The sequence below is a fragment of the Botryllus schlosseri genome, chromosome 9 (genome assembly GCF_051294905.1).
Source record: "Botryllus schlosseri isolate E-star chromosome 9, Bs_hap1, whole genome shotgun sequence".
In the NCBI taxonomy this organism is placed as follows: domain Eukaryota; kingdom Metazoa; phylum Chordata; class Ascidiacea; order Stolidobranchia; family Styelidae; genus Botryllus; species Botryllus schlosseri.
Window position 1 is genome coordinate 11758246 of NC_137244.1, and position 20879 is coordinate 11779124.

Below are 20879 nucleotides of genomic sequence, written 5' to 3' on the forward strand. Positions count from 1 at the left end.
ATCTTTCGCGTCGGTTATGATATAGGCTACTTCGACGACGAGGATGCGCGTGTTTTTGCAGCGTTGACACAAAGCTTATTATGGGCCGTCCACTCATGCACTTTGTGCTTTTGATTACTATGGTCATAGGGCATCCAACTTGACGTTAGAAGATGCGCCAGAGAGGAGGTTATAGTATCATCAGCGAACAGTGTGGTAGGCCTACACAATGAGTAGGTTTCAAAAATGTCGTTAACGTATATAGTGAATTGAATAATATATTCATATTGAAATAAACCCGAATATTTTCGGCTGACACTCGTCAAGGGTAATCGTCAGCAACTAGTAGAGAATTGGAAAGAACATTGTATATCAACCATCGTATCACAAAATATGACGTCACCAGCATGAAAGAGAGAGAGCGTTCAATGTACTATTTTTAGGTGGTACACGAACTCCTTTTGTTGACAGAGTTTTGGTTGGTGTATTTTGATAAAAGTCGACTCCAAGGCACACAAATGGAATTGTGAACGGCCCCGCCCAACGATTCGAAATCGGTCGTCTCGATAATTATTCGCACAAATCGGATTATCTAACAGATGTTTGCCGATGGCAGAATTAATGGCCTTTGATCGATCAGCATCAATCTTAAGCGGATGAGTTAAGGGTGAGCTTTTCACTGAGCGTGATGCACGTGTTCTGATAAATCTGGGGACATGTTGGTTTATGCGTTCCTGCAGACGTTTTGACGTTCTTCCCACGTAGCCACAATCACAGTGGCACTTATATTCGTACACTACATTACTTTGTTGAAGTGCAGGGAGCACGTCTTCGCGTGTTGAAGGGAGCAGTTGTGTAGTCGTAAAAATCACATTGATTTTGACTGTGTCGTAACCAGGGCTGTGGAGTCGGAGTCGGAGTCGGTGGAGTCGGAGTCGGAGTCGGGGTAATTTTCGCTTGATGGAGTCGGAGTCGGAGTCGGAGTCATAAAAACTGTAATAGCTGGAGTCGGAGTCGGAGTCGGAGTCGGTGGGAAAATACTGACTGGAGTCGGAGTCGGAGTTTGTGAGAATGACTATGATTTCGACTCCGACTCCGACTCCAACTTCTCTATCATGAAAACATTTGCTTTCAAAGAATTTTCAATATAATTTTTATGTACCACCAATCACTGTTATTAATAACCATACAGATCAGCTGCGGCCAGCCCGTGGCACGCAGGCCAAATTCGGCACACGAGAAGGTTAGCGTGTGGCCTGCGAGGTAATTCCCGAAATTATTTATGACATCAGGTACAATTGCAAGGCCAATCAAAATTTGATTAGCATGACCGAGAAATTTGATGATGACTAAAACAACAGTTCTGAGGCATTGACGTATCCAGGGGTCAGCCACATTTATCCCAGATCTTCGTATATGACCATGAAGTAGAATATTTCATAGCAGATTTATTTGACTTGAAATTTTTCTCGGTACTTCGCAAGATTCATTGTCACTAGATTTCTTGCATTCAGTATTTGAGCCCCCTTTTGAAAATTATTAATACATATTCTTCACAGAATTGAGTATAACTATATTCGCAATTAGGAGATACGGCTTCGCTTGTGCACTCGCAGCGAGATCGTCGACAAAACATTTGCACAAAATGATAGAGGCATGTTCACTGATACCGTCGATTTTGCTATGTTCGAACGTCGAATAATCCTGTCCTTGCCAAATGAGCCCAGTGGTATACAGATGCGACCCCCAATGTATGTTAGCGACATATTTATTGATATTGATATAGCTATAGCCTAATTCAGTCGTTATCTTGCAAAAAAATTTCGCGCGTCGCGCGACCAGGGCCTGATTGCGCACTGCACAGTTGGATGACATAATGTTATCAATTTTAGAGCGTAGTAATATAAGTCTTGTTTGCAATGTTTCATAATTCGATTCGCTCCTATCGACGACTAAAAAAAGGTTATCAACATTCCCGTTGCCCGCGCAATGGTTCGTAAATCTCAGGTGTCCCTTTCGCCGAAAAAGTTGCCCACCCCTGATATAGATAAAAGATATTACTTGCAAATTACAACTCAGTTGCGGAGGGGAAGAAAATCGCAAGATGCGTTTTCGCGATGCAGTCAAAATTGATGCAATTTTTGGAATTATACCATGATACTGTGACAGAGAAAATGCATCGGCTGGTTTTGTAAAATTGTAAAAATATGTAAATATGACCAAACGATGCTTCCCATTTGACAAAATTAAAAATATTTGTAGTGTAGCTTAGCTGTTTGGGTAGAACAAATGATTAAGAAAGACTGCAAGTCCCAATCCTTGAATACTTGATTAAGTACATGTAGACTAGACATAGGCTATGGTCTTTGACTACTTAACTAAATTCCATTTATGACCAATGTCTATTACTAGTAGTAAGAGAGTCTGTGCTTGTAATCAGGATAGTGTGTAATGACAAAATTAGTAAGTTCAATTTCTTTATTAGTTGCTGAGTCATACACCAGAGCTTCACTTGGATTTTTTATCTACATTTTTATTATACAGGATTGGATATCTGCCATATTTGAATGATTCATACATTTCAGGATATTAGAGAGTCCATGTTATAAAAACTTGAATAAGGAAGGATATTTAGCAAATCTTTATTTCATGTTAATTGCATGGTGGATAATTCGAGCTGTGCAACAATGAAACAATTCAGCATGCCACAGTTAATCATATGTTTGCATATGTTTAATGGTTGTATGATAGTCATTCAACCGACAATGTGGCATATAATTTTCGAGGTAAATTGGTAATAATGCTGGAGTCGGAGTCGGAGTCGGGAGTCGGAGTCGGTACGTTTAAAGACCCAGGAGTCGGAGTCGGAGTCGGAGTCGGTACGTTTAAAGACTCAGGAGTCGGAGTCGGAGTCGGAGTCGGTATATTGAAAATGTGTGGAGTCGGAGTCGGAGCCGGAGTCGGTGGTAAAATTTACCGACTCCACAGCCCTGGTCGTAACACTTACTGACCGCAGAAATCAATTGATTTTCAAAGCGGGTGGAAATGGGGCCAATCCAAGGTAGATGGATATAAACATCTTTTATTGTTCGTTCGGTGGGCTCTGTTTGTTTTTCTGCGTTGAATTGCGTTAATTTCCTCTCTATGCCACGGCTGATGACGTGTTCAGGGTAACCGTTATCAAGTAAGATTTTTCGGATGTTGTCAAGTTTGTTACCCGAACATATCATCAACGCTTTATGCACAAGAGTGCCTATGAGGTTAATTTTTCTGCGTCGAGGACTAAATGAATTCCAGCGAAGGTATTGGCCTGTGAATGTCGGTTTCCTGAAGACAGACGTTTCAAATTTGTTGGTATTGCGCTTTTCGACTAAAACGTCCAGAAATGATAATGAGTTATTGCGTTCTTTTTCAACTCATTCCTGAATATGACAAAAGTGTCATCTACATATCGGCGGTACAACAGTGGTTTTATGTAGTTTTATATAGTGAAGAGGACGGCCCAAGCACAGAGCCTTGGGGTGGGCTACACCACAGGTAACCGGATGAGAAGAGAATAAGGAGTTGGAGATGGAAACCATTTGTTGGCGTCCAATTATGTAGCTTTTCGTGAGCTCTAGTTGTGGGCCCCGGAACCTGAACGTACCCATTTCGAAAGGAGAATATTATGATATAGGCCTACGCAGGCAAAAGCCTTTTTTTAGATCAAGGATAATACTACACCCCACATTTCGCGTATCCAGGATATCGTAGTACTACTCAGCCACTGTTAGGAGGACATGTGAGGTTTGGTGTTTGTTGCGGAAGCCAAATTGATGAAGGGAAATTATAGACATTTTGGCGAGGTATGAAGATATAGGCGGGAAAAGAGCAACTTTCGGAAAATAATCCCGATACACGCGGGATTATACACGGGACACGGGAATATATATTGAAGTGATTCGCGATGACCGTAGGGTCTAAAAATTTTTGGCCGGTATTCGAATTCACAATATGCGGAGCAGATTTGTGACGTTTTGTCTGGTGTATCGTATTTTACCATAGATAACTTTGACCATATTTTTGCGACTATATCCTTTTTGTGTATGTATAAAAATCTCTCATTATTCTTTGCTTTTGCCTTGGCAATGAGGTCGGTGATGCGATTCCCAAGTGTCAAAATCTTTCTCGTTCATTCTCTGAGCAGTTCTTGTTATCTAGTCTGCTACGCCACCTGTTTCGTTTGCGGGTATATTGCACCAACTTTGTAGTCATCCAAGTGTTTCGATTCAACTTTTGTCGACTCCTCGATATGTGTTGCAAAGGTGAAAATCGACCAAGCAGCGATTTTATGGTAGACAAAAACGATCCCTAAATAATCCCAAATGGACACCCCATAAAATCCCATTAGGCCTACTGCACACTTGGCTTAAGATATCAACAGTTTCTGGTTGCTTCGCCAGAAATCATTGTAGTTTATCAGTTGCCTGCCATCTCAGCAACACATAATTCGTGGGCGGGCAACTTCTCCAGACGGCGGGACGGATGTGGGAAAATAAAGTAGGCCTACTCGGCGGGCCAGATTCCTGAATCGATACATTAAACGCGCAATACTCCCCTATACAAGAAAAATCGTATTTAATGTAAACTCTAAGTTTGAAGCATAGAGACGTAAGCAGTATTCAATGAATTATCAACGTAATGAACTTCAACAACTGTTAAATGTCACAATGAGACATCTGTGGTCGGTCAAAGTTCTGTACAGGTTCTTTCAACTCGCTGGCTGCATGCCGGACACAAAAAATACTCCGAAGAACTATTGTTGTTGTATTCACGGTGTTTTGTAAACTACAATGGTCATTACACCAGGTCGATATTTATTATTTTTATTCCGTAGCTGCCGATTTGTAGCACTCACCACTTTTAGGCTTTTATAAGACACCGCTTACGCGGATGAGATGGCGAGGAGGAGCCTAGCCTATAGATCAGAGGTCTCAAACTCAAATGTGCTCGCGGGCCAATTTCCTAGTTATTTCTGATGACGCCACGGGCCGCAGCATCATAATGGGGATTTTCAATCTATAATTTCATAGTAGGCCTTATTTGACGGAACCTTGCAGACAGGCATTCCACTGACATCGTTGAAATGTAATTTACTATTATACTATTAAAAGCTCGACACGGAAAAAATCACACTTTCGAATATTTGAATAAATTTGTTCATGTGCCGGGCATAATTTTTTCAATTAATGAGTTATAGACATCATGCGAGAGGATGCATCATAACATCGAAAAATTGTCGGAGTGTCGGGTTATAATATTGCAGCTAGTAGGCTAAGGCATAGCTACAGGCTATATGGTGATAGTGAAGTTTGCTGTGAATTTTATAGTAGTTTCGCGTGAACTTCAAGTTCTTATATCTAAAAAAGATATACGTCACTTGAATACATCGTTGAATACTTGAAATTCCAAAATGCCGTGGCGGGCCACACAAAATGCTCTCGCGGGCCGCATGCTGCCCGCGTGTTTGGAACCTCTGCTATAGATAAACCTCCAACACTTAGGTAGGAATTCTGGAGTCGACCTCGGTCCGACTCGAACCCACAACCCATTGGTGTTGCAGCTGTGGATTTTACCACTACGCTATCTCGCCGGCATTGCATGGTTCTTATATCAAGAAGCGCGTTATGAAAAAATGTGATGTAGACACCATTGTCAGAATGAAGCAACACGGAGAGTCAGCCAACAACTGCTACTGTTTGAACGCTCTTTCTCCATTCTTGGCAAGCTACTTAGTAAGGACAGACAATTTCTACCCGAGAATGTAGGAACTACTAGAATTCTTCATAGGGCCAGATTCCGTTAAAATCAAGTTTTTTCATGAAAAATATTTGTCAGTTTTTGGGTCAAAAAAGTTTTTCAGACCGAACTACTTCGTAAGGACAGACAGTTCGAACCAGAAATGATGATAAGTAGGCTAGTACAATTCTAACATTATGTAGGAAGAAACCTAATTTGCATACGTTAGGTCAAAAAATGTCAAAATTTAGATTTTTTAGGAAAAAATCTTCAGTTTTCAGGTAAAAAATTGCCCTAATTATACCTCTTGTTGTGGTGAACTCGGTTGTGGCAGTCTCATTTAGTCACCGTCCGAGGACCATCGCCGTTGTCTTAATAGAAGACTTACGCTAGCGTGTCAACGTTATATATACCGAGCCGAGGAACAAGAAGAACGCGCGCCGACGACGGAGTACGCCCTAACAGCTACTCGAGGGAAATAAAAGGAGCGGATTCATGTATCAACTGCGGCCGGCCGAGTGCATTCATGAACCAAAACTCGGTATGTACCCTGTATGCAATGTCAAAACTGAGAATTGTATTATTCAGGCTGCTGCAACACGAAAGATCAATTCATCGTAACGGGGGAACTATTAACAAAACAATAATCTGCCGGACCTGCAAAAGCGAATGTCAAATATCTAACTGCTGCAGCAACCTATAATCCGAAAGAGGATGCCAAGTTCTACAAATCGTGTGCAAGGTGCAGGAAATCAAAGAGGCAAAAGTCGCGACGCGAACTGAAAAAGGTTGAGAAGCACTGCGCTAAAGGATTGTGTTTGGACAGTTATTTATAAGTCTGGTGCCAATCCCGGAATTGCGTCCAAGCAATGCACTTGCTCCATCAAAACAGAAAGCAGTTAAATCGTTCTGCAAATAACCATTAACAAACCCACCATCATGTAAACTCTGTAACAGAGACAAGTATATTTTTTCAGTTCGTTGTCCCTCTAGTACAGGGCCGGCCAACCCGTGGTCCGCGAGGTAATTTTAGAAATTAGTATTATTACCAAAAATGGCTTGCTCAGATTGTGAACTTGCATGGCCAAGCAAAAAATTGATTAGTATGGCCGCAACACTTGGGATGTGACGACTAAAATTCAGTTCCGACGCATTGGCAGATCCATGGGCCAGTCAAATTTTGGTAATCTTTGTACATTAGTATAAAGCAGAATATTCTGCGGTAGATTTATCTAAAGTAAAAACTTTCTTCACGCAATATGTTTTCACTCGATTTCTTGCTTTTATTATTGTTACCCCCTCCTGAAAATGAAAGAACGCTTAATGTACCAGATTAAGTCGAATTATGATCGCAATTACGAGTGAATGTGTCGTACAACATGCGACCTTGCGTTTGCGCTCGCAGAAAGACCGTCGACGATGAAACATAGGCATAAAATGATTGGCGCATGTTGGCCGAAGCTTTCGATATCGATATGTCCAGGTGCGGAACAGTCCAGTTCTTGCAAACTGAGCCCAGCAATATACTCAAGTAACAATAATACTGACCTATAAACTTTGTAAAATTTTCGCGCCTAGCAAGGCTAGTGGCCCGCGCGATGGTTCGTCAATGAAATGTGGCCCTTTGGCCGAAAAGGTTGGCCACCCCTGCTCTATTTCAACCAAATCAAAGAAAATTATTGGTGAGACATCACAATCTTCAATCTTCGATAATATTATAACAAATGGTTTATTAAATATGGTTGATGCTTCATCTACGATGACACAAATCTTTGAGTTTTGTTCCATGATTTTGGTGAATATTTCACTCTTGATATCCTTCGCAATATAATCAACTATCTTTACTGCGGTTTTATTAGAGTGAGTGAAGTTCTACACCCATGTCAACTCCATTTTTTTTATTTGAAGTTCAACCTCATCTTTAATATCAGAGAATGGCACACATCATTTTGAAAAACCGTAGACTGTATTGAAAACTCTGTCAAGTCGAGGCAATATCTCTCTCGTTGATATTATCAATGCTGTCCATAGATGCATCATGCATCATCATCATCCATCATAATGCATCATTTTTTTCCCCCGAGAGATGCTTGCATAACGGTTTCCCGAGGCTTCGACTCTGCAGTTCGCCCATTCAGTTGAAACTCGAATTCCTGATATGTTCAATTGTTCATACAGTCACATTTGGCACAATGATCCAATCAAGTTTCTTCTTTAGAGCAATCAATCCATCATACTTTTTTAGAAAATATTCATATTGCATTGTTTTCCAGCAGTCAGGCAGATACGCTGCTGCATCTGTCTTATCCCCAGGTGATACAGTAGCTTCAATACACTTATCAGATGTAAGGTAACAGCAACATCCGTCAGATCTGTTGTGACGCAGTATTAACAGTAGACATGTAGCATTCCATTATCAGCATTATTCATAAATGATGGATGTATATTCTCTGTGGCAATATCAGTTGATTCTTCCACCAAGCTTTCACTTCTTGGCATTTTACACAATAAACTTGGTATTTTTCTTTTCATTTAAGGGCTCTAACCTAATCCAAAAAATAGTCGATTATTAGCGCAATTCTCCTGTCAGCTAATCGAAAAAATCGATGTATCAGATAAGATACAAAAATTAATTGACAAGAGAAAACACCCAAATCTCCAGGAGAGACTATTGGAGGGACAGAACTTCAATATACAATAGAATAATATATTCATATTGAAATAGACCTGAACATTTTGGCTGACTTTCGTCAGGCGTAATCGTCAGCAACTAGTAGATAATGGATAGAGCATTGTATATCAACAATCGTAATCTTTAGGATAATTTAATGCATCAGTTTCATTACGCTAATGTCAGTACAGTATATTCATTGATAGCATTAGTAACACAGGAATAATTAGTTTCATGTACAAAATACAGACACCACGCCTTCGCAGTGATAAAAAAGAATATAGTGCTTCTAGTCACCTGCTTTTAGTAATAAGCTAGGCTACTTGATGTTTTGAAACAATAAAAAAAATAGTTTTGGCAGCAAATACAAGCAGGCTGAAGATATGATATGATGTAATTCAAAGCATTCAGTGATGGGTAGGCTAATAGCAGTCATTGTTAAATCTTTGAAGAAAGTACAATACGCAATGTGTGGGTGGATTACACTAACATATGTTGTAAAGTCACAGGCAAATAGAGTGAAATTCAACGCAATTTCACATTTCGGTTTTATAACCTGAAGTAATATATGATATCCACCAGACTTGTGGATAGATAATAGTAGTAACTAACGGAAACTAATATGAAAATCAAGATATTCATAATAAAAGCTGTACTAAATACAAAAAAATTAAACTGTAGGCTATCAGTAGTTTCCATTTCCCTGAAATACATAAACAAAATATTACCGGAAAGGATACTCTCCGGTCTATATGAAAACCCCACTCAAATCCACAAGAATCCAAAGCTCCACATCATTCCATTTACCTTATTCAACCCATGGTCCCCAAAACCCACCGTGAAATTTAGGGTCTGACAGCGTGTCACCTGTTGGATATCGGCATGGCACTGCTGTAGAATTATGAACCGCAAGTTTGCGTAAGAGTCTTTTCACAACTATTGGAAAGTGCATGGATAACTCATTTCTCTCGTATGGATCTGTTTCGATATGGAACAACTGCACCTGTGCTCTGCGATTTAAGCTGTGAAGCAACTCTGCTGAGTGGAACAGACGCGATTCAGACTTTGGATCATGGGTACCCAATTCTGGTGGTTTCACCCATTCATCAAAACCTGGATCACCAGTGAGCAGTTTCCACGGACCAGACCTAACCGCTGAATGTACGGTGATATCAAATCCATGCACAAATACTGGCTTAATGGGCTTCCCTTTCAGAGGATCAATGTTGTGTAACAAGTTGGATCTAGGAGAAGATTCTTTTTGAAGTATAGCATTCCATTGATCGAATCCATCCAGTGGCTGAGTGCCGGCTGCTTTGGGACAACTGGTAGCTGTGAGTAATGTGGGCATCCAATCAGATACGTGCATAAAGTTTGTGCTTACTATTCCGGATTGCTGTATCATCCCACCGCCTACAAAACCAACACCCTTCACTCCACCTTCCCATAAAGTACCTTTTCTGCCTCGCAAAGGCCAGTTATTGCCGCCATACAAATTGTGTCCGCCGTTGTCAGTGGAAAACACAATTATCGCATCATTGTACAATCCCGTGTGTTTCAAATGGTTGGTAACATTCATTACAGCCTCGTCGAGTGCAGCCAGCATCCCTGCGTAAGTCCGACGAGTCTTGTCCTCAATATGCAAGAACGGTTTTATAAATCTGTCTGGTGCTTCCATTGGATAGTGCACGGACTGGTATGCTAAATACAAAAACAGTGGCTTGGATTGGTCCCGTTCATCAATTACTTGCTTGGCTCGGTCAGTGAAAGTAAAGGCAGAATATTCACCCCATGTTGAGTTCAAAGGGCCGTAGGTATCTCGCATATCAACACCACAAGCGGATGTTGATTTGTCACAGTAAGAGTGGTTATAATACCCGCCAGCACCATTCAGATACCCGAAGTAAGAATTGAATCCTCGATACTGTGGCATGAATTCTTTTTTATAAAAACCCAAATGCCACTTTCCAACCATGTGTGTGTCGTAACCACAGTTTCTTAGCTGTTCCGGCAGTAAAATGTTGTCCAGCGGCAATCCATTCCTTTGGCTTGCTTTTAACACCGCATGCTGCAGTCCTGTGTGTATTTGATACCTGCCACTCATTAACTGACTTCTAGATGGAGTACAGATTGGTTGCACGTAATAATTATCCAGTTTCACACCATCTGAAGCCAGTTGGTCCATGAATGGCGTCCTTGTCTGTGAGCCATGATGTTTTCCGTGATATCCAATGTCATTGTATCCGAGATCGTCAGCAAGAATGAAGATGACATGAGGCCGCCGAGCCAATGCAAGCAGGGAACATACTAAAATGATCAATGGGTATATGATTGGTCCACCATGCATGATAGTATACCTGAAATCATATATAAATAAATGATTGGGAAGCTAATTTAAAAAAAACACATTTATGAGTCACCACATTAGTGCCTGTATAAAGTATTGATTTTTATCAAGAAACAGTGAAATGATGACAATTTTAATAAACCCAAACTTCATATGAAAGCATATGACCACAGATATGGCAACGGTACCAGGTAAAATTGACAATTTGACAAGACAAGTAATTATGACATTTGCTACTACTGCAGTAGAAGTCTACATATCATCGTGAAGCATAATTACGAGTAGCCTAATTAAGCTTTCACTGTTTGAGCACTTCCTATTGTAGGGTTACCATTAATCTTCATCGCAAATAATTAGTATTGGGTTGATCTTCATATAGGGCAGGGTTTCTTAACCTTCTTGACCTCTCAAAGGGAAAAATAGTTTGCAGCACCCTACCCCAAGTGGTGAGTAGCCTAGTGGTACCTTGCACTGCCGCAACACAAATGGGTTGTGGGTTCGCATCCGAATGATGTCGATTCTAGAATCCCTTCCTTAGTGTTGGAGGATCATCCGCGCCACGAGATCTGCATAAGCGGTGTTATAGAAAAACTCTGGAGTTAAAGTGGGCTACGCTATAAGTTGGCATCTCAGATCTAAGGAATCATATGCAATATCGGTCTGGTGTAAAATTACCACATTGTGTCCCTTATATAGGGAAGGTCAAACCAATCAGTACACATAAGATAAAAGCGTTACAGGGTAGGGCAAATACAAATACATCACACAGGTCGTAAAAAATTGGGGTTGAAAAGTGTGGGAGTTCACCGACACATTAATATGAAACAGAAATAAGGCATAGCATATGAATTATTGACAACTTTCCAATATTCAACCGTTGATGATGGCAAGAGACGGCATTGGCATTACTAGGCTAGACTAGGCCTACATATTGCTTGATACTAATAAAGGGAAAACGAATTTAAAGGATGACACTTGAAGGTATGTTTGGACAATGTCAGCGTGTAAAAACCAAGTTGGACAGGCTGATAAAATTCCACAATGCGTATGTCGCGTAATTCCAATGTAACAAACAACACATAAAATTGGTAGATATCACAGCCATGGTCCCCAGAAGCCACCATTGAACTTGGGGTTGGCTCTTTTGTCAATTGGCGGATAGCGGCATGGCACAGAGGTAGCGTTATAACGAGCTAGCTTCTTCAACAGATCATCAACAATATGAGGGAAATATTCTGATAATTCCTTTCGTTCATATGGATCAGTGTCAATATGGTACAGCTGTATTTTTCCAGCTGTGGTAGTCATGTTATAATCTGTATACGATTCATCGACCCATTCTGTTTTCCACGGTCGATGAGGCGAGAGACCGACATGCATATTGTGCAATTCAGGGGGTTCCACCCATTTTCCAAAGCCGGGGTTTCCCGTTAGAAGCTTCCATGGCCCAGATCTGATGGCAGAATTGGTGGTGATATCAAATCCATTGACAAAATGGCTCTGGGCTGATCCTCTAATCGGGTCGATGTTATGGAGTAATTCAGTTCGTGGTGAAGGCTGCTTCTGTAAGAGGGCAGTCCATTGATCAAAGCCGTCGAAGTTCTGAGTACCTGGAATTTGGGAGCATTCGGTAGCTGACAAAATCGTTGGCATCCAGTCTGAGACATGCATGAAATTCGTGCTTTTAACACCAGATTGCCCTATATATCCACCACTGACGAATCCCACTCCTTTGACTCCCCCCTCCCATAAAGTTGCTTTTCTACCTCGTAATGGCCAGTTGTTGCCACCGTACATAGTATGACCGCCATTATCAGTTGAAAATATAATAATCGTATCATTATAAATTCCAGAAAATTTCAAATGCTCCGTCACATTCCTGACTGCTTCATCCAGTCCGGCTAACATGCCTCCGTATTTACGACGTGCTATATTTTTAATGTGGTCATAAGGTTTAACAAATCTTTCGGGCGCTTCCAAAGGATAATGCACCGCCTGGTACGCCAAGTACAGAAATAATGGTTTTGATCGGTCTCTTTCATTGATGACTGTCTTAGCCTGTTCAGTGAATGTAAATGTTGAATACTGTCCCCATGTCAAGTTTAGTGGTCCATATGTATCACGCATATCCACGCCACAAGCTGAAATTCTGGCGTTGCACAGCGAATGTGTGTAGTAGTCTTCAGCACCGTTTAGATATCCAAAATAAGAATTGAAACCACGGTATTGAGGAAGATATTCCTTTTTGAAATCTCCTAAATGCCATTTACCAATCATGTGAGTGTCGTACCCACAATTTCTCAATTGTTCTGGTAGAAGGATATTATCTAAAGGTAAACCATTTTTCTGACCTGCCAGCAAGACCCCATGCTGTAAACCTGTGTGTATTTGATATCTGCCGCTCAAAAGTTGACTTCGTGACGGTGTGCAGATCGGCTGTACATAGTAATTCTCAAGCTTTATCCCTTCTTCGGCCAGTTCATCAAGGTATGGAGTCTTCATCTCTGACCCATGCAACCTGGCGTGGTATCCAATGTCATTGTATCCCAAATCATCCGCAAGTATGAAAATGACATTAGGCTTTCCCACAGCGCCGAGCACAAAGCAGAGGGCTAAGCCAACAATGAGAAAGAGCATTCTGTTTCTAAGATATAGGCCTTCAGACAAAATAAAGTCATTATAGACACTGCAAACACTATAAAACTTGATACATAACTTCAAGGAAGCTATCAAAGCTCAGGGATATCAAGGCAATAGGTTCCGAGTCATATTTACACAACTGCAGAATATATAATCTTACACCCACCCACACCCACACACGACCAACCCTCCGAATCTCCACCAAATCAAAAGATATTGCAATGTACTGAAACCCCTGCTATGTCTAAGTCTACGAAATTTTTCCCAATTGCGTAACTGTTGACTAAGTACAAATGACATCAGTTGTCTAAGTTTTTATTTCACATCAAATTAGTGTTGACAGCACCCCATTCAGATATGTAACCTCTGACGATGAGATAGCATAATGGTAGTGAATCCATCGCTTCTTGATAAATAGGTTATAGGTTCAATCATCGGCTGGTAAGACAAGAGACCAAATTGTAAAACTGGTATTGTAGTATCAGTTTTATTAAGAATTTCATCATTTTAAAAACTACAAGACTGCGATACAATGAAAAGATAGATAGGAAGGTGTCTGAACGACTTGGAATAATCCTTGATATCAGACACTCACCTGGGCCTAGGCGATCTAAAGAGGAGGCATGTACACTGAATCAGTGTTCGGAGCACAGCATACCGGGACTGCACAGTCGACATGGAGGAAAAATTATGGTGTTAAATCCATAACCTTGTGTTATATTCGCATCTCCATCATCCTAGCACCTGGATGGCGGAGACGAAAATGAACCGCCTTGTTCCACGTTCCTACTGAGAAGTCCAGTCATTTAGTGATTTTTTTTATCCACTGCAAAACACAAGATTGAGAACTGCTTCGAGTATGCGAAGGGACTGGCAATGAATCAAATATGACTCTTGGTCTGATGTAAATTGTAATGAGCTCCACCAACAGTGGCTAATATCAAGAGATGTTTGCTTATGTACATCAACTGCATAAGGAACATGCGTTGCCTCCTCGATGTTATTAATATGTTTGAAGATTTCACTAAACTCGAGACGGATTTCTGTGATAGGCCTACTGTACATATATATATCATCATCATCATCATCACATCATTATAACCTTTGTCTCATCAAATTTCGTCAGCAACCATCATCACAACCCTAAAGCTTAAACGGAAGGCCCAAACTTCCCTAGTCATAAATCTCATAATCTGACCATCACAGTTGTATCGTTTCTAACTTCGCGTTGGGTAGTGCAGGTCGCTGGGTTGCCGTGTTTTGTCAGCCTGTTTATAGTAACAAAGTGATTGACGGCAACCAGTAATGCCTGTTCGGTATTCTCATAAGTTGCGAGTAGCGAGTTTCTAGTTACGAGCACTGCGGCTCCGCGGTTAACCCACAAAATGCATCAGACGCTGAGTCATTGCCGCACATCGGCACATCGGCGCCGCAGCTTACAGTGTAAAGAAGGGTGAGGATCTCGTCGGCGAGGTGCACCCAAACAATAGTAGAAGTGCAGAAGTGCTGAATCATCAAAACAATCAAAGACGATGCGTGGCTCTTCGCTCATCGTGTCGCGGGAATTTTATATATTACTATCGAATGTCAACATTCGTGCGATAATATAAGACCACTGTGATTCTGTGACAGTGGTCTTTCCGTTCGTATTTTGTTGATGAGGTTAAGGAGATTATTTCGTACCCGAGATTGTAAAATTAGTCACAGTAATCACAAGTCTAGATTGGGAATTACTGCTTGTCAACGACTCCGTTATTACGCTAAATCGTATTCATCTGTCTGCTGTTGATGTTGGGCTGCACGGTTAGTAGATTGGCGCCCACGCTATCAAAGGTAGGCTACTGTATAATGCGGACGAATGCAGTGTCTCTTGCGCTGGTATAGGACTATGTGTTTAGATCATGATAATCAGTACCGTACCGTATGCATTCAATAATCTTGAAATTAGTTCAAGTAGAACAGTTGTATTAAGGTGACCAATTCTCCAGTTGTTGAAATGAAGCATGGTCTCTTTACAAACGCGACAGAACTATATTAGTTGCTTATGTTTGTGTAATCTTGATCAATAATGATTTCTCAAGTTCGAAGTTTCGACTTGGCAATGCGGATATTGCGGTGGTTTGCATGTGTCATGCTACTGTTTGCTATATCAACAGTATGTACAGAAAAGCCGCCAAATGTCATATTCATTCTTGCGGATGATTTGGGTTATAACGACATCGGATATCATGCTTGTCATCATGATTCCGATATGAAGACACCATTTCTTGATGATCTTGCATCTAATGGTATAAAACTTGAAAATTATTATGTCCAACCAATCTGCACTCCTACTAGAAGCCAATTGATGAGCGGCAGGTATCAAATTCATACTGGATTGCAGCATGATATAATATGGCCGGCCCAGCCAAATGCACTGCCAATCGAAAACAAGCTGTTGCCAGAGCATCTGCAAGAGTGTGGTTATGATACGCATATGGTTGGGAAATGGCATTTAGGGTTTTATGAAGAAAAATTCCTGCCGTACAAAAGGGGTTTCAAAACCTACTATGGATTTCTGACGGGAAGTGAGGATCATTACAATCGCGTAAGCTGTGACAAAGATGGAGGTATGTGTGGAGTCGATATGTCATCTGAAGCCGGGACTGTAAATGATACCAGGGGAGAATATTCCACACATTTGTTCACTAGGAAGGCTCTAGAAGCCATTGACAGAAGAGATATGTCAAAACCATTCTTTCTATACCTGGCGTACCAGGCTGTTCACAGTCCTATTCAAGTCCCAGATCGATATCTTGAAAATTTTACGCACATTGACAACCACACCCGCCGCATTTATGCTGGTATGGTTGCAGCCTTGGATGAGTCTGTTGAAAACATCACAAAGCACTTGAAGCAAAATAACATATATCAAGAAACAATTATAATTTTCTCTTCCGATAATGGGGGCCAGACCATGAACGGTGGCAACAACTGGCCTTTACGAGGCAGAAAAGGAACCCTTTGGGAAGGTGGGATTAAAGGCGTTGGTTTCATCACGGGACCGCCATTACAAAAGAGCGGATTGGTCCATGAAGGCTTGATGCATATCTCTGATTGGTACCCTACATTGCTTGGTGCTGCCAATTGTTCTGTTATGAATGGTACGCAACCATTAGACGGTTACAACCAATGGGGTGCTTTACTGCATCATGAGGTTCCACCTAGGAATGTCATATTACATAATATTGATCCATTAAATAGAGTTGAAGAGAACGGCACATCTAAAGGCGTTGAAGAGAACAACACTTTCACAGATATTTTTGACACAAAAGTAAAGGCAGCAGTTAGGTCAGGTAAGTGGAAATTAATTACTGGTGATACGGGATTTGACAAATGGGTGAAGCCCCCTGAGTCCATACGATGTGATCCTGGAACATGCAAAGACTGCAAGCCTAGAACATGCACAAGCTGTGATACTGTAACATGTGAAAGCTGTGATACTGGAGCATGCAAAGACTGTGATCCTGGGACGTGCAGCGATTGTAAAGCCGGAAATTGTGATGACTGTGATTTTGACATTTGCAAAGACTGGTTTATCCCAGATGGGAACCATACCTATTTGTATAATATCGAGTGCGACCCCTATGAGCAGCATAATTTAGCGTTAGATTATCCGGATGTTGTGAAAGACTTGTTGATCTTATTGTCGAAGTTCAATTCAACAGCTGTGCCTGTCCAATATCCAGATCCAGATCCAGAAGCATATCCAAAAAATCATGATGGATTTTGGAAATCATGGATGTGAATTATCTACAATCAAAAGTTAATTTTGTATCTCCTTCACGTTTTGCGTCAACGTAAATGTACATGAAATGCCTATCTTTAAGATAACTATTTGTGGCTTTTGGGTCGAGCCTTGTTTGCTAATAATGATAATAATTATTGATATAATTTATTGATTAATGGTTGAAAGGCAGTATTCTCACTCGGGGGTTGTGGTGTAAAAATAGAAAGATCAACTGTTCTCTGATGTAATGAGATTAATCTGTATATAGATTTATTCATGGTTTAACGAACCAATTAAAAGTATGATTGATTGTTGTTAAATTGTTTGTCCATTCTTGTTTTTTATGGTGTTTAGTTTATCACTTTCTCGGCGCTTCAAAGCACCACATGACTACAATATAATGTGAAAAGACGAGATTGGTAGGGGCTCCGTAATGTCCATGAAACATCTTCCTTAGCTGATTATAACTTATGGTTATCACTGATGGTACGGTATTTGAATGAACATTTTTAATTGAGGCATGAACACTGAATGAGGAATGCATAAAAGAAACACAGAACGGCAATGAATCAAAATGAAAAGAAAAGTGATGGAGTGAGGTACATGCTATATTGACATGTTGTAAATGTTATATGGTAGTCCCAAATGTAGGCTAGTATTTATTAAGTAAAAATATGGAAGATTGTGGTTTTGAAAGTTTGATATAGCTTTGATAGTGTTGTCTACAAAGCCATCCCACATAAAATAAAATGTGTGTGGTGTTGAAAATTGCACGAGTTGCAGTCTAGGAAATTTACAACTATTCCTAAACCAGCAAAACTTACCTCTGGCACAGTGTCTATGGACCACTGTACATTTTCTATATGATTATTTTTACGTAAATATACCTCAAATGTTATGGAATTAGTCGACTTTGTCATTCATCATCTGGTAGCCAACATCATGTTTATTTAGAGCGGTATTTGTCAGATTGTTGCATATGAAGTGCGTTCATGGGAATTCATCTGGACTAGTAGTTTTTTGTATTTTTAAATAATGATATTCAATAACATCATTCGAACCTTACCTTGCAGCTACCTTGCAATGCATCCTGCTTGCATCATCCTATTCGTATTCGTAAATATTTTGAATTTATGCAACGGAAATCGACCAAATGTCGTTTTCATTCTTGCTGACGATTTCGGATATAATGATATCGGATACCATGCCAGCAATCACCAGTCTGCTATGAAGACCCCTTTTCTCGACCAGTTAGCAGCGGCTGGGATAAAGCTGGAAAATTACTATGTCCAACCCATCTGCTCTCCAACACGAAGTCAACTTATGAGCGGCAGATACCAGATTCATACTGGGTTACAACACTCAGTAATAAGACCAAATCAAGCCAACGCGCTACCAAAAGATAATATCATACTACCTGAACAATTAAAACACTGTGGCTATGATACGCACATGGTCGGAAAATGGCATCTTGGGTTTTATCAATCTCGGTACTTGCCTTGGAATCGTGGGTTCGACTCGTATTTTGGATACCTGAGTGGGGCTGAAGACTATTATACTCATAGCAGATGTTACGAAGATATGTGTGGTGTTGATATGCACAGTTCGGTCGACGGTCCTGTTAATAATACCTGGGGAGAATACTCCTCTCACTTATTCACAAGAAAAGCTGTTGAAGCAATTGATAACCGTGACAAGTCGAAGCCAATGTTTCTATACTTAGCATATCAATCAGTTCATGGTCCGCTGCAAGTACCAGACCGTTACATCAAACCATTTGAGCATATCGAAAATATAAATCGCAGGACCTATGGTGCGATGGTACTAGCAATGGATGAAGCGATTCGAAATGTCACTCAACATTTACAGGATTCCGGGATACTAGATAATACAATTATCATATTTTCGACTGACAACGGTGGCATAACATCGTCTGGCGGAAATAACTGGCCGTATCGAGGACAGAAAAACACATTGTGGGAAGGCGGTGTTAAAGGTGTTGGCTTCGTGTATGGAAAAGCATTATCTATAAAAGGCGTATCTCACAATGGTATGTTGCATGTGTCCGACTGGTTACCGACTATCCTTGGAGCAACTGGGTGTCCACTTATGAACGCAACCAAACCACTGGACGGACATAACGAATGGGATGCAATAAATCAAAAGTCTGACCCTCACCGTACTGAAATTTTACACAATATTGATCCCCTTTCTGTAGTCAAATCTTTGCCAGCCATAAATGTAACGTATGGTTTTGATACACGTGTCCGAGCATCAATTAGAAGCGGCCCGTGGAAGTTGCTGACAGGAAACCCCGGATTCAGTGCGTGGGTTAAACCACCCGAGTCTAAACAAGCCGATGTTGAAGGTATTCAAAAAGTCTGGAACCACATACACCTGTTCAACATTGCAAAGGACCCCTATGAACACAACAATGTTGCCTTCGACCATCCAGAAGTTGTGAAGGATCTCTTGCTACGTCTCGTGCAGTATAATTCAACTGCTGTTCCTGTTAGATACCCTCATCCCGATAAAAAAGCAGATCCAAAGTATCATAATGGTTTTTGGGGTCCTTGGATACCAGAATAAGTCAAATTCACAACAATCATTCTTTTGATACGTTTCATCGAACGATACATTAGCCATATAACTGTATTTGGGCTTACACCTATTACATCTATCAAATAGTAGAAATGATTTCATATTATGGTGATATAGTCACTCAACTGAAAATGCGGAATATGATACGGTAACGTGTAATATATCTTCTCTTAATTTAAAGATCAATCAAGTTCAATTTAATGAAAGAAATTTTGTAGTATAGCTTCTGATTATATTCAATGCCTCAAATTTAATAATTTTTCCTCGCTGACGTGCACTATATATTTCGTATTGTTTTTTTGAATTGTGCAATCATGAGCTATACATTTTCAATAGATCCTTTTTTTTGATCGAACATATGTTTTTGCCAGTATGAGATTGTGATTGTGCTAACCTGTTTCTAATTGAAGATTGCATTGAGTTGCATTGATTGCATTTTATGGTCAATAATTTTATCCTTTCAAACACCACAAGATTGCAATACAATGAATAGATCGGAAGGTGTCGAAACGACTTGGATTGGTCTTGAAATCTGACACCACCTGGGCCTAAGGTAAAGAGGCGTGGCATACACACTGAGTGAAAAGTAAAAAGAAGATAACATAAAAAGGACTAGTTATTAAAATGAGGTGGCATGTGTCGGAATGTGATATATCAGATCGTGGTCCAGTAATCTCGAGCGCTGACTAGTTAGTATTCATTCAGTAGAAGCTGCTTGTATTTCAACTTGAATGTCTACCTCTTCATACTCGACGTCAGGATGGTCATCAGTCACACTTGGTGATAGCTGGTTGTTGTCCGGCATACTTGATAGGGCGATGTGTTTTCATGTCGGACATAAGGTAGTTGGGTTGTACTTGTGCCTTTAGATTACAAGGTGAATATTTACAAGGGACATGCCTTTCGATTACAAGGTGAATATTTACAAGGGATATGCCTTTCGATTACAAGGTGAATATTTACAAGGGATATCAGAATTTTATCAAAAAAAACATTGGTGTCGTCGGTGTGACTTCTTCGTCAATCTACCAAACATATCCAATAAGTCATATTTTACAGCAAGAAATGTGAATTACAATAGCAAATGTACTGTG

The 20879-nt window shown here is 40.5% G+C and overlaps 2 protein-coding genes and 3 pseudogenes across 3 annotated transcripts in view; 3 read left to right on the forward strand and 2 right to left on the reverse strand.

Annotated features, from left to right (window-relative positions):
- Positions 1-8307: 8307 nt before the first annotated feature.
- Positions 8308-10775, reverse strand: LOC145446542 (arylsulfatase J-like). The gene has a single exon (XM_080324875.1). It carries the CDS (start codon positions 10773-10775, stop codon positions 9237-9239), a length of 1539 nt encoding a protein of 512 aa, XP_080181001.1. The 3' UTR covers positions 8308-9236.
- Positions 10776-10785: 10 nt separating this feature from the next.
- Positions 10786-14510, reverse strand: LOC145446540 (arylsulfatase J pseudogene; annotated as a pseudogene). The gene has a single exon (XR_013917302.1). The product of XR_013917302.1 is annotated as an arylsulfatase J pseudogene (transcript).
- An 866-nt stretch (positions 14511-15376) lies between these two features.
- The window catches only part of LOC145446552 (alpha-1,3-mannosyl-glycoprotein 4-beta-N-acetylglucosaminyltransferase A-like), a 257727-nt gene continuing 252224 nt past the window's right edge, over positions 15377-20879 (forward strand). The window contains exon 1 of the mRNA XM_080324891.1: positions 15377-15387. The gene's annotated coding sequence lies outside the window, so the exon portion shown is untranslated. The remainder of the gene's footprint in view (positions 15388-20879) is intronic.
- LOC145446535 (arylsulfatase I pseudogene) lies at positions 15394-18257 on the forward strand (annotated as a pseudogene).
- Positions 18078-20298, forward strand: LOC145446539 (arylsulfatase I pseudogene; annotated as a pseudogene).

Coding starts and splice junctions, on each gene's coding strand:
- LOC145446542 (XM_080324875.1), bottom strand. CDS start 10,775: ATGCATGGTGGACCAATCATATACCCATTGATCATTTTAGTATGTTCC.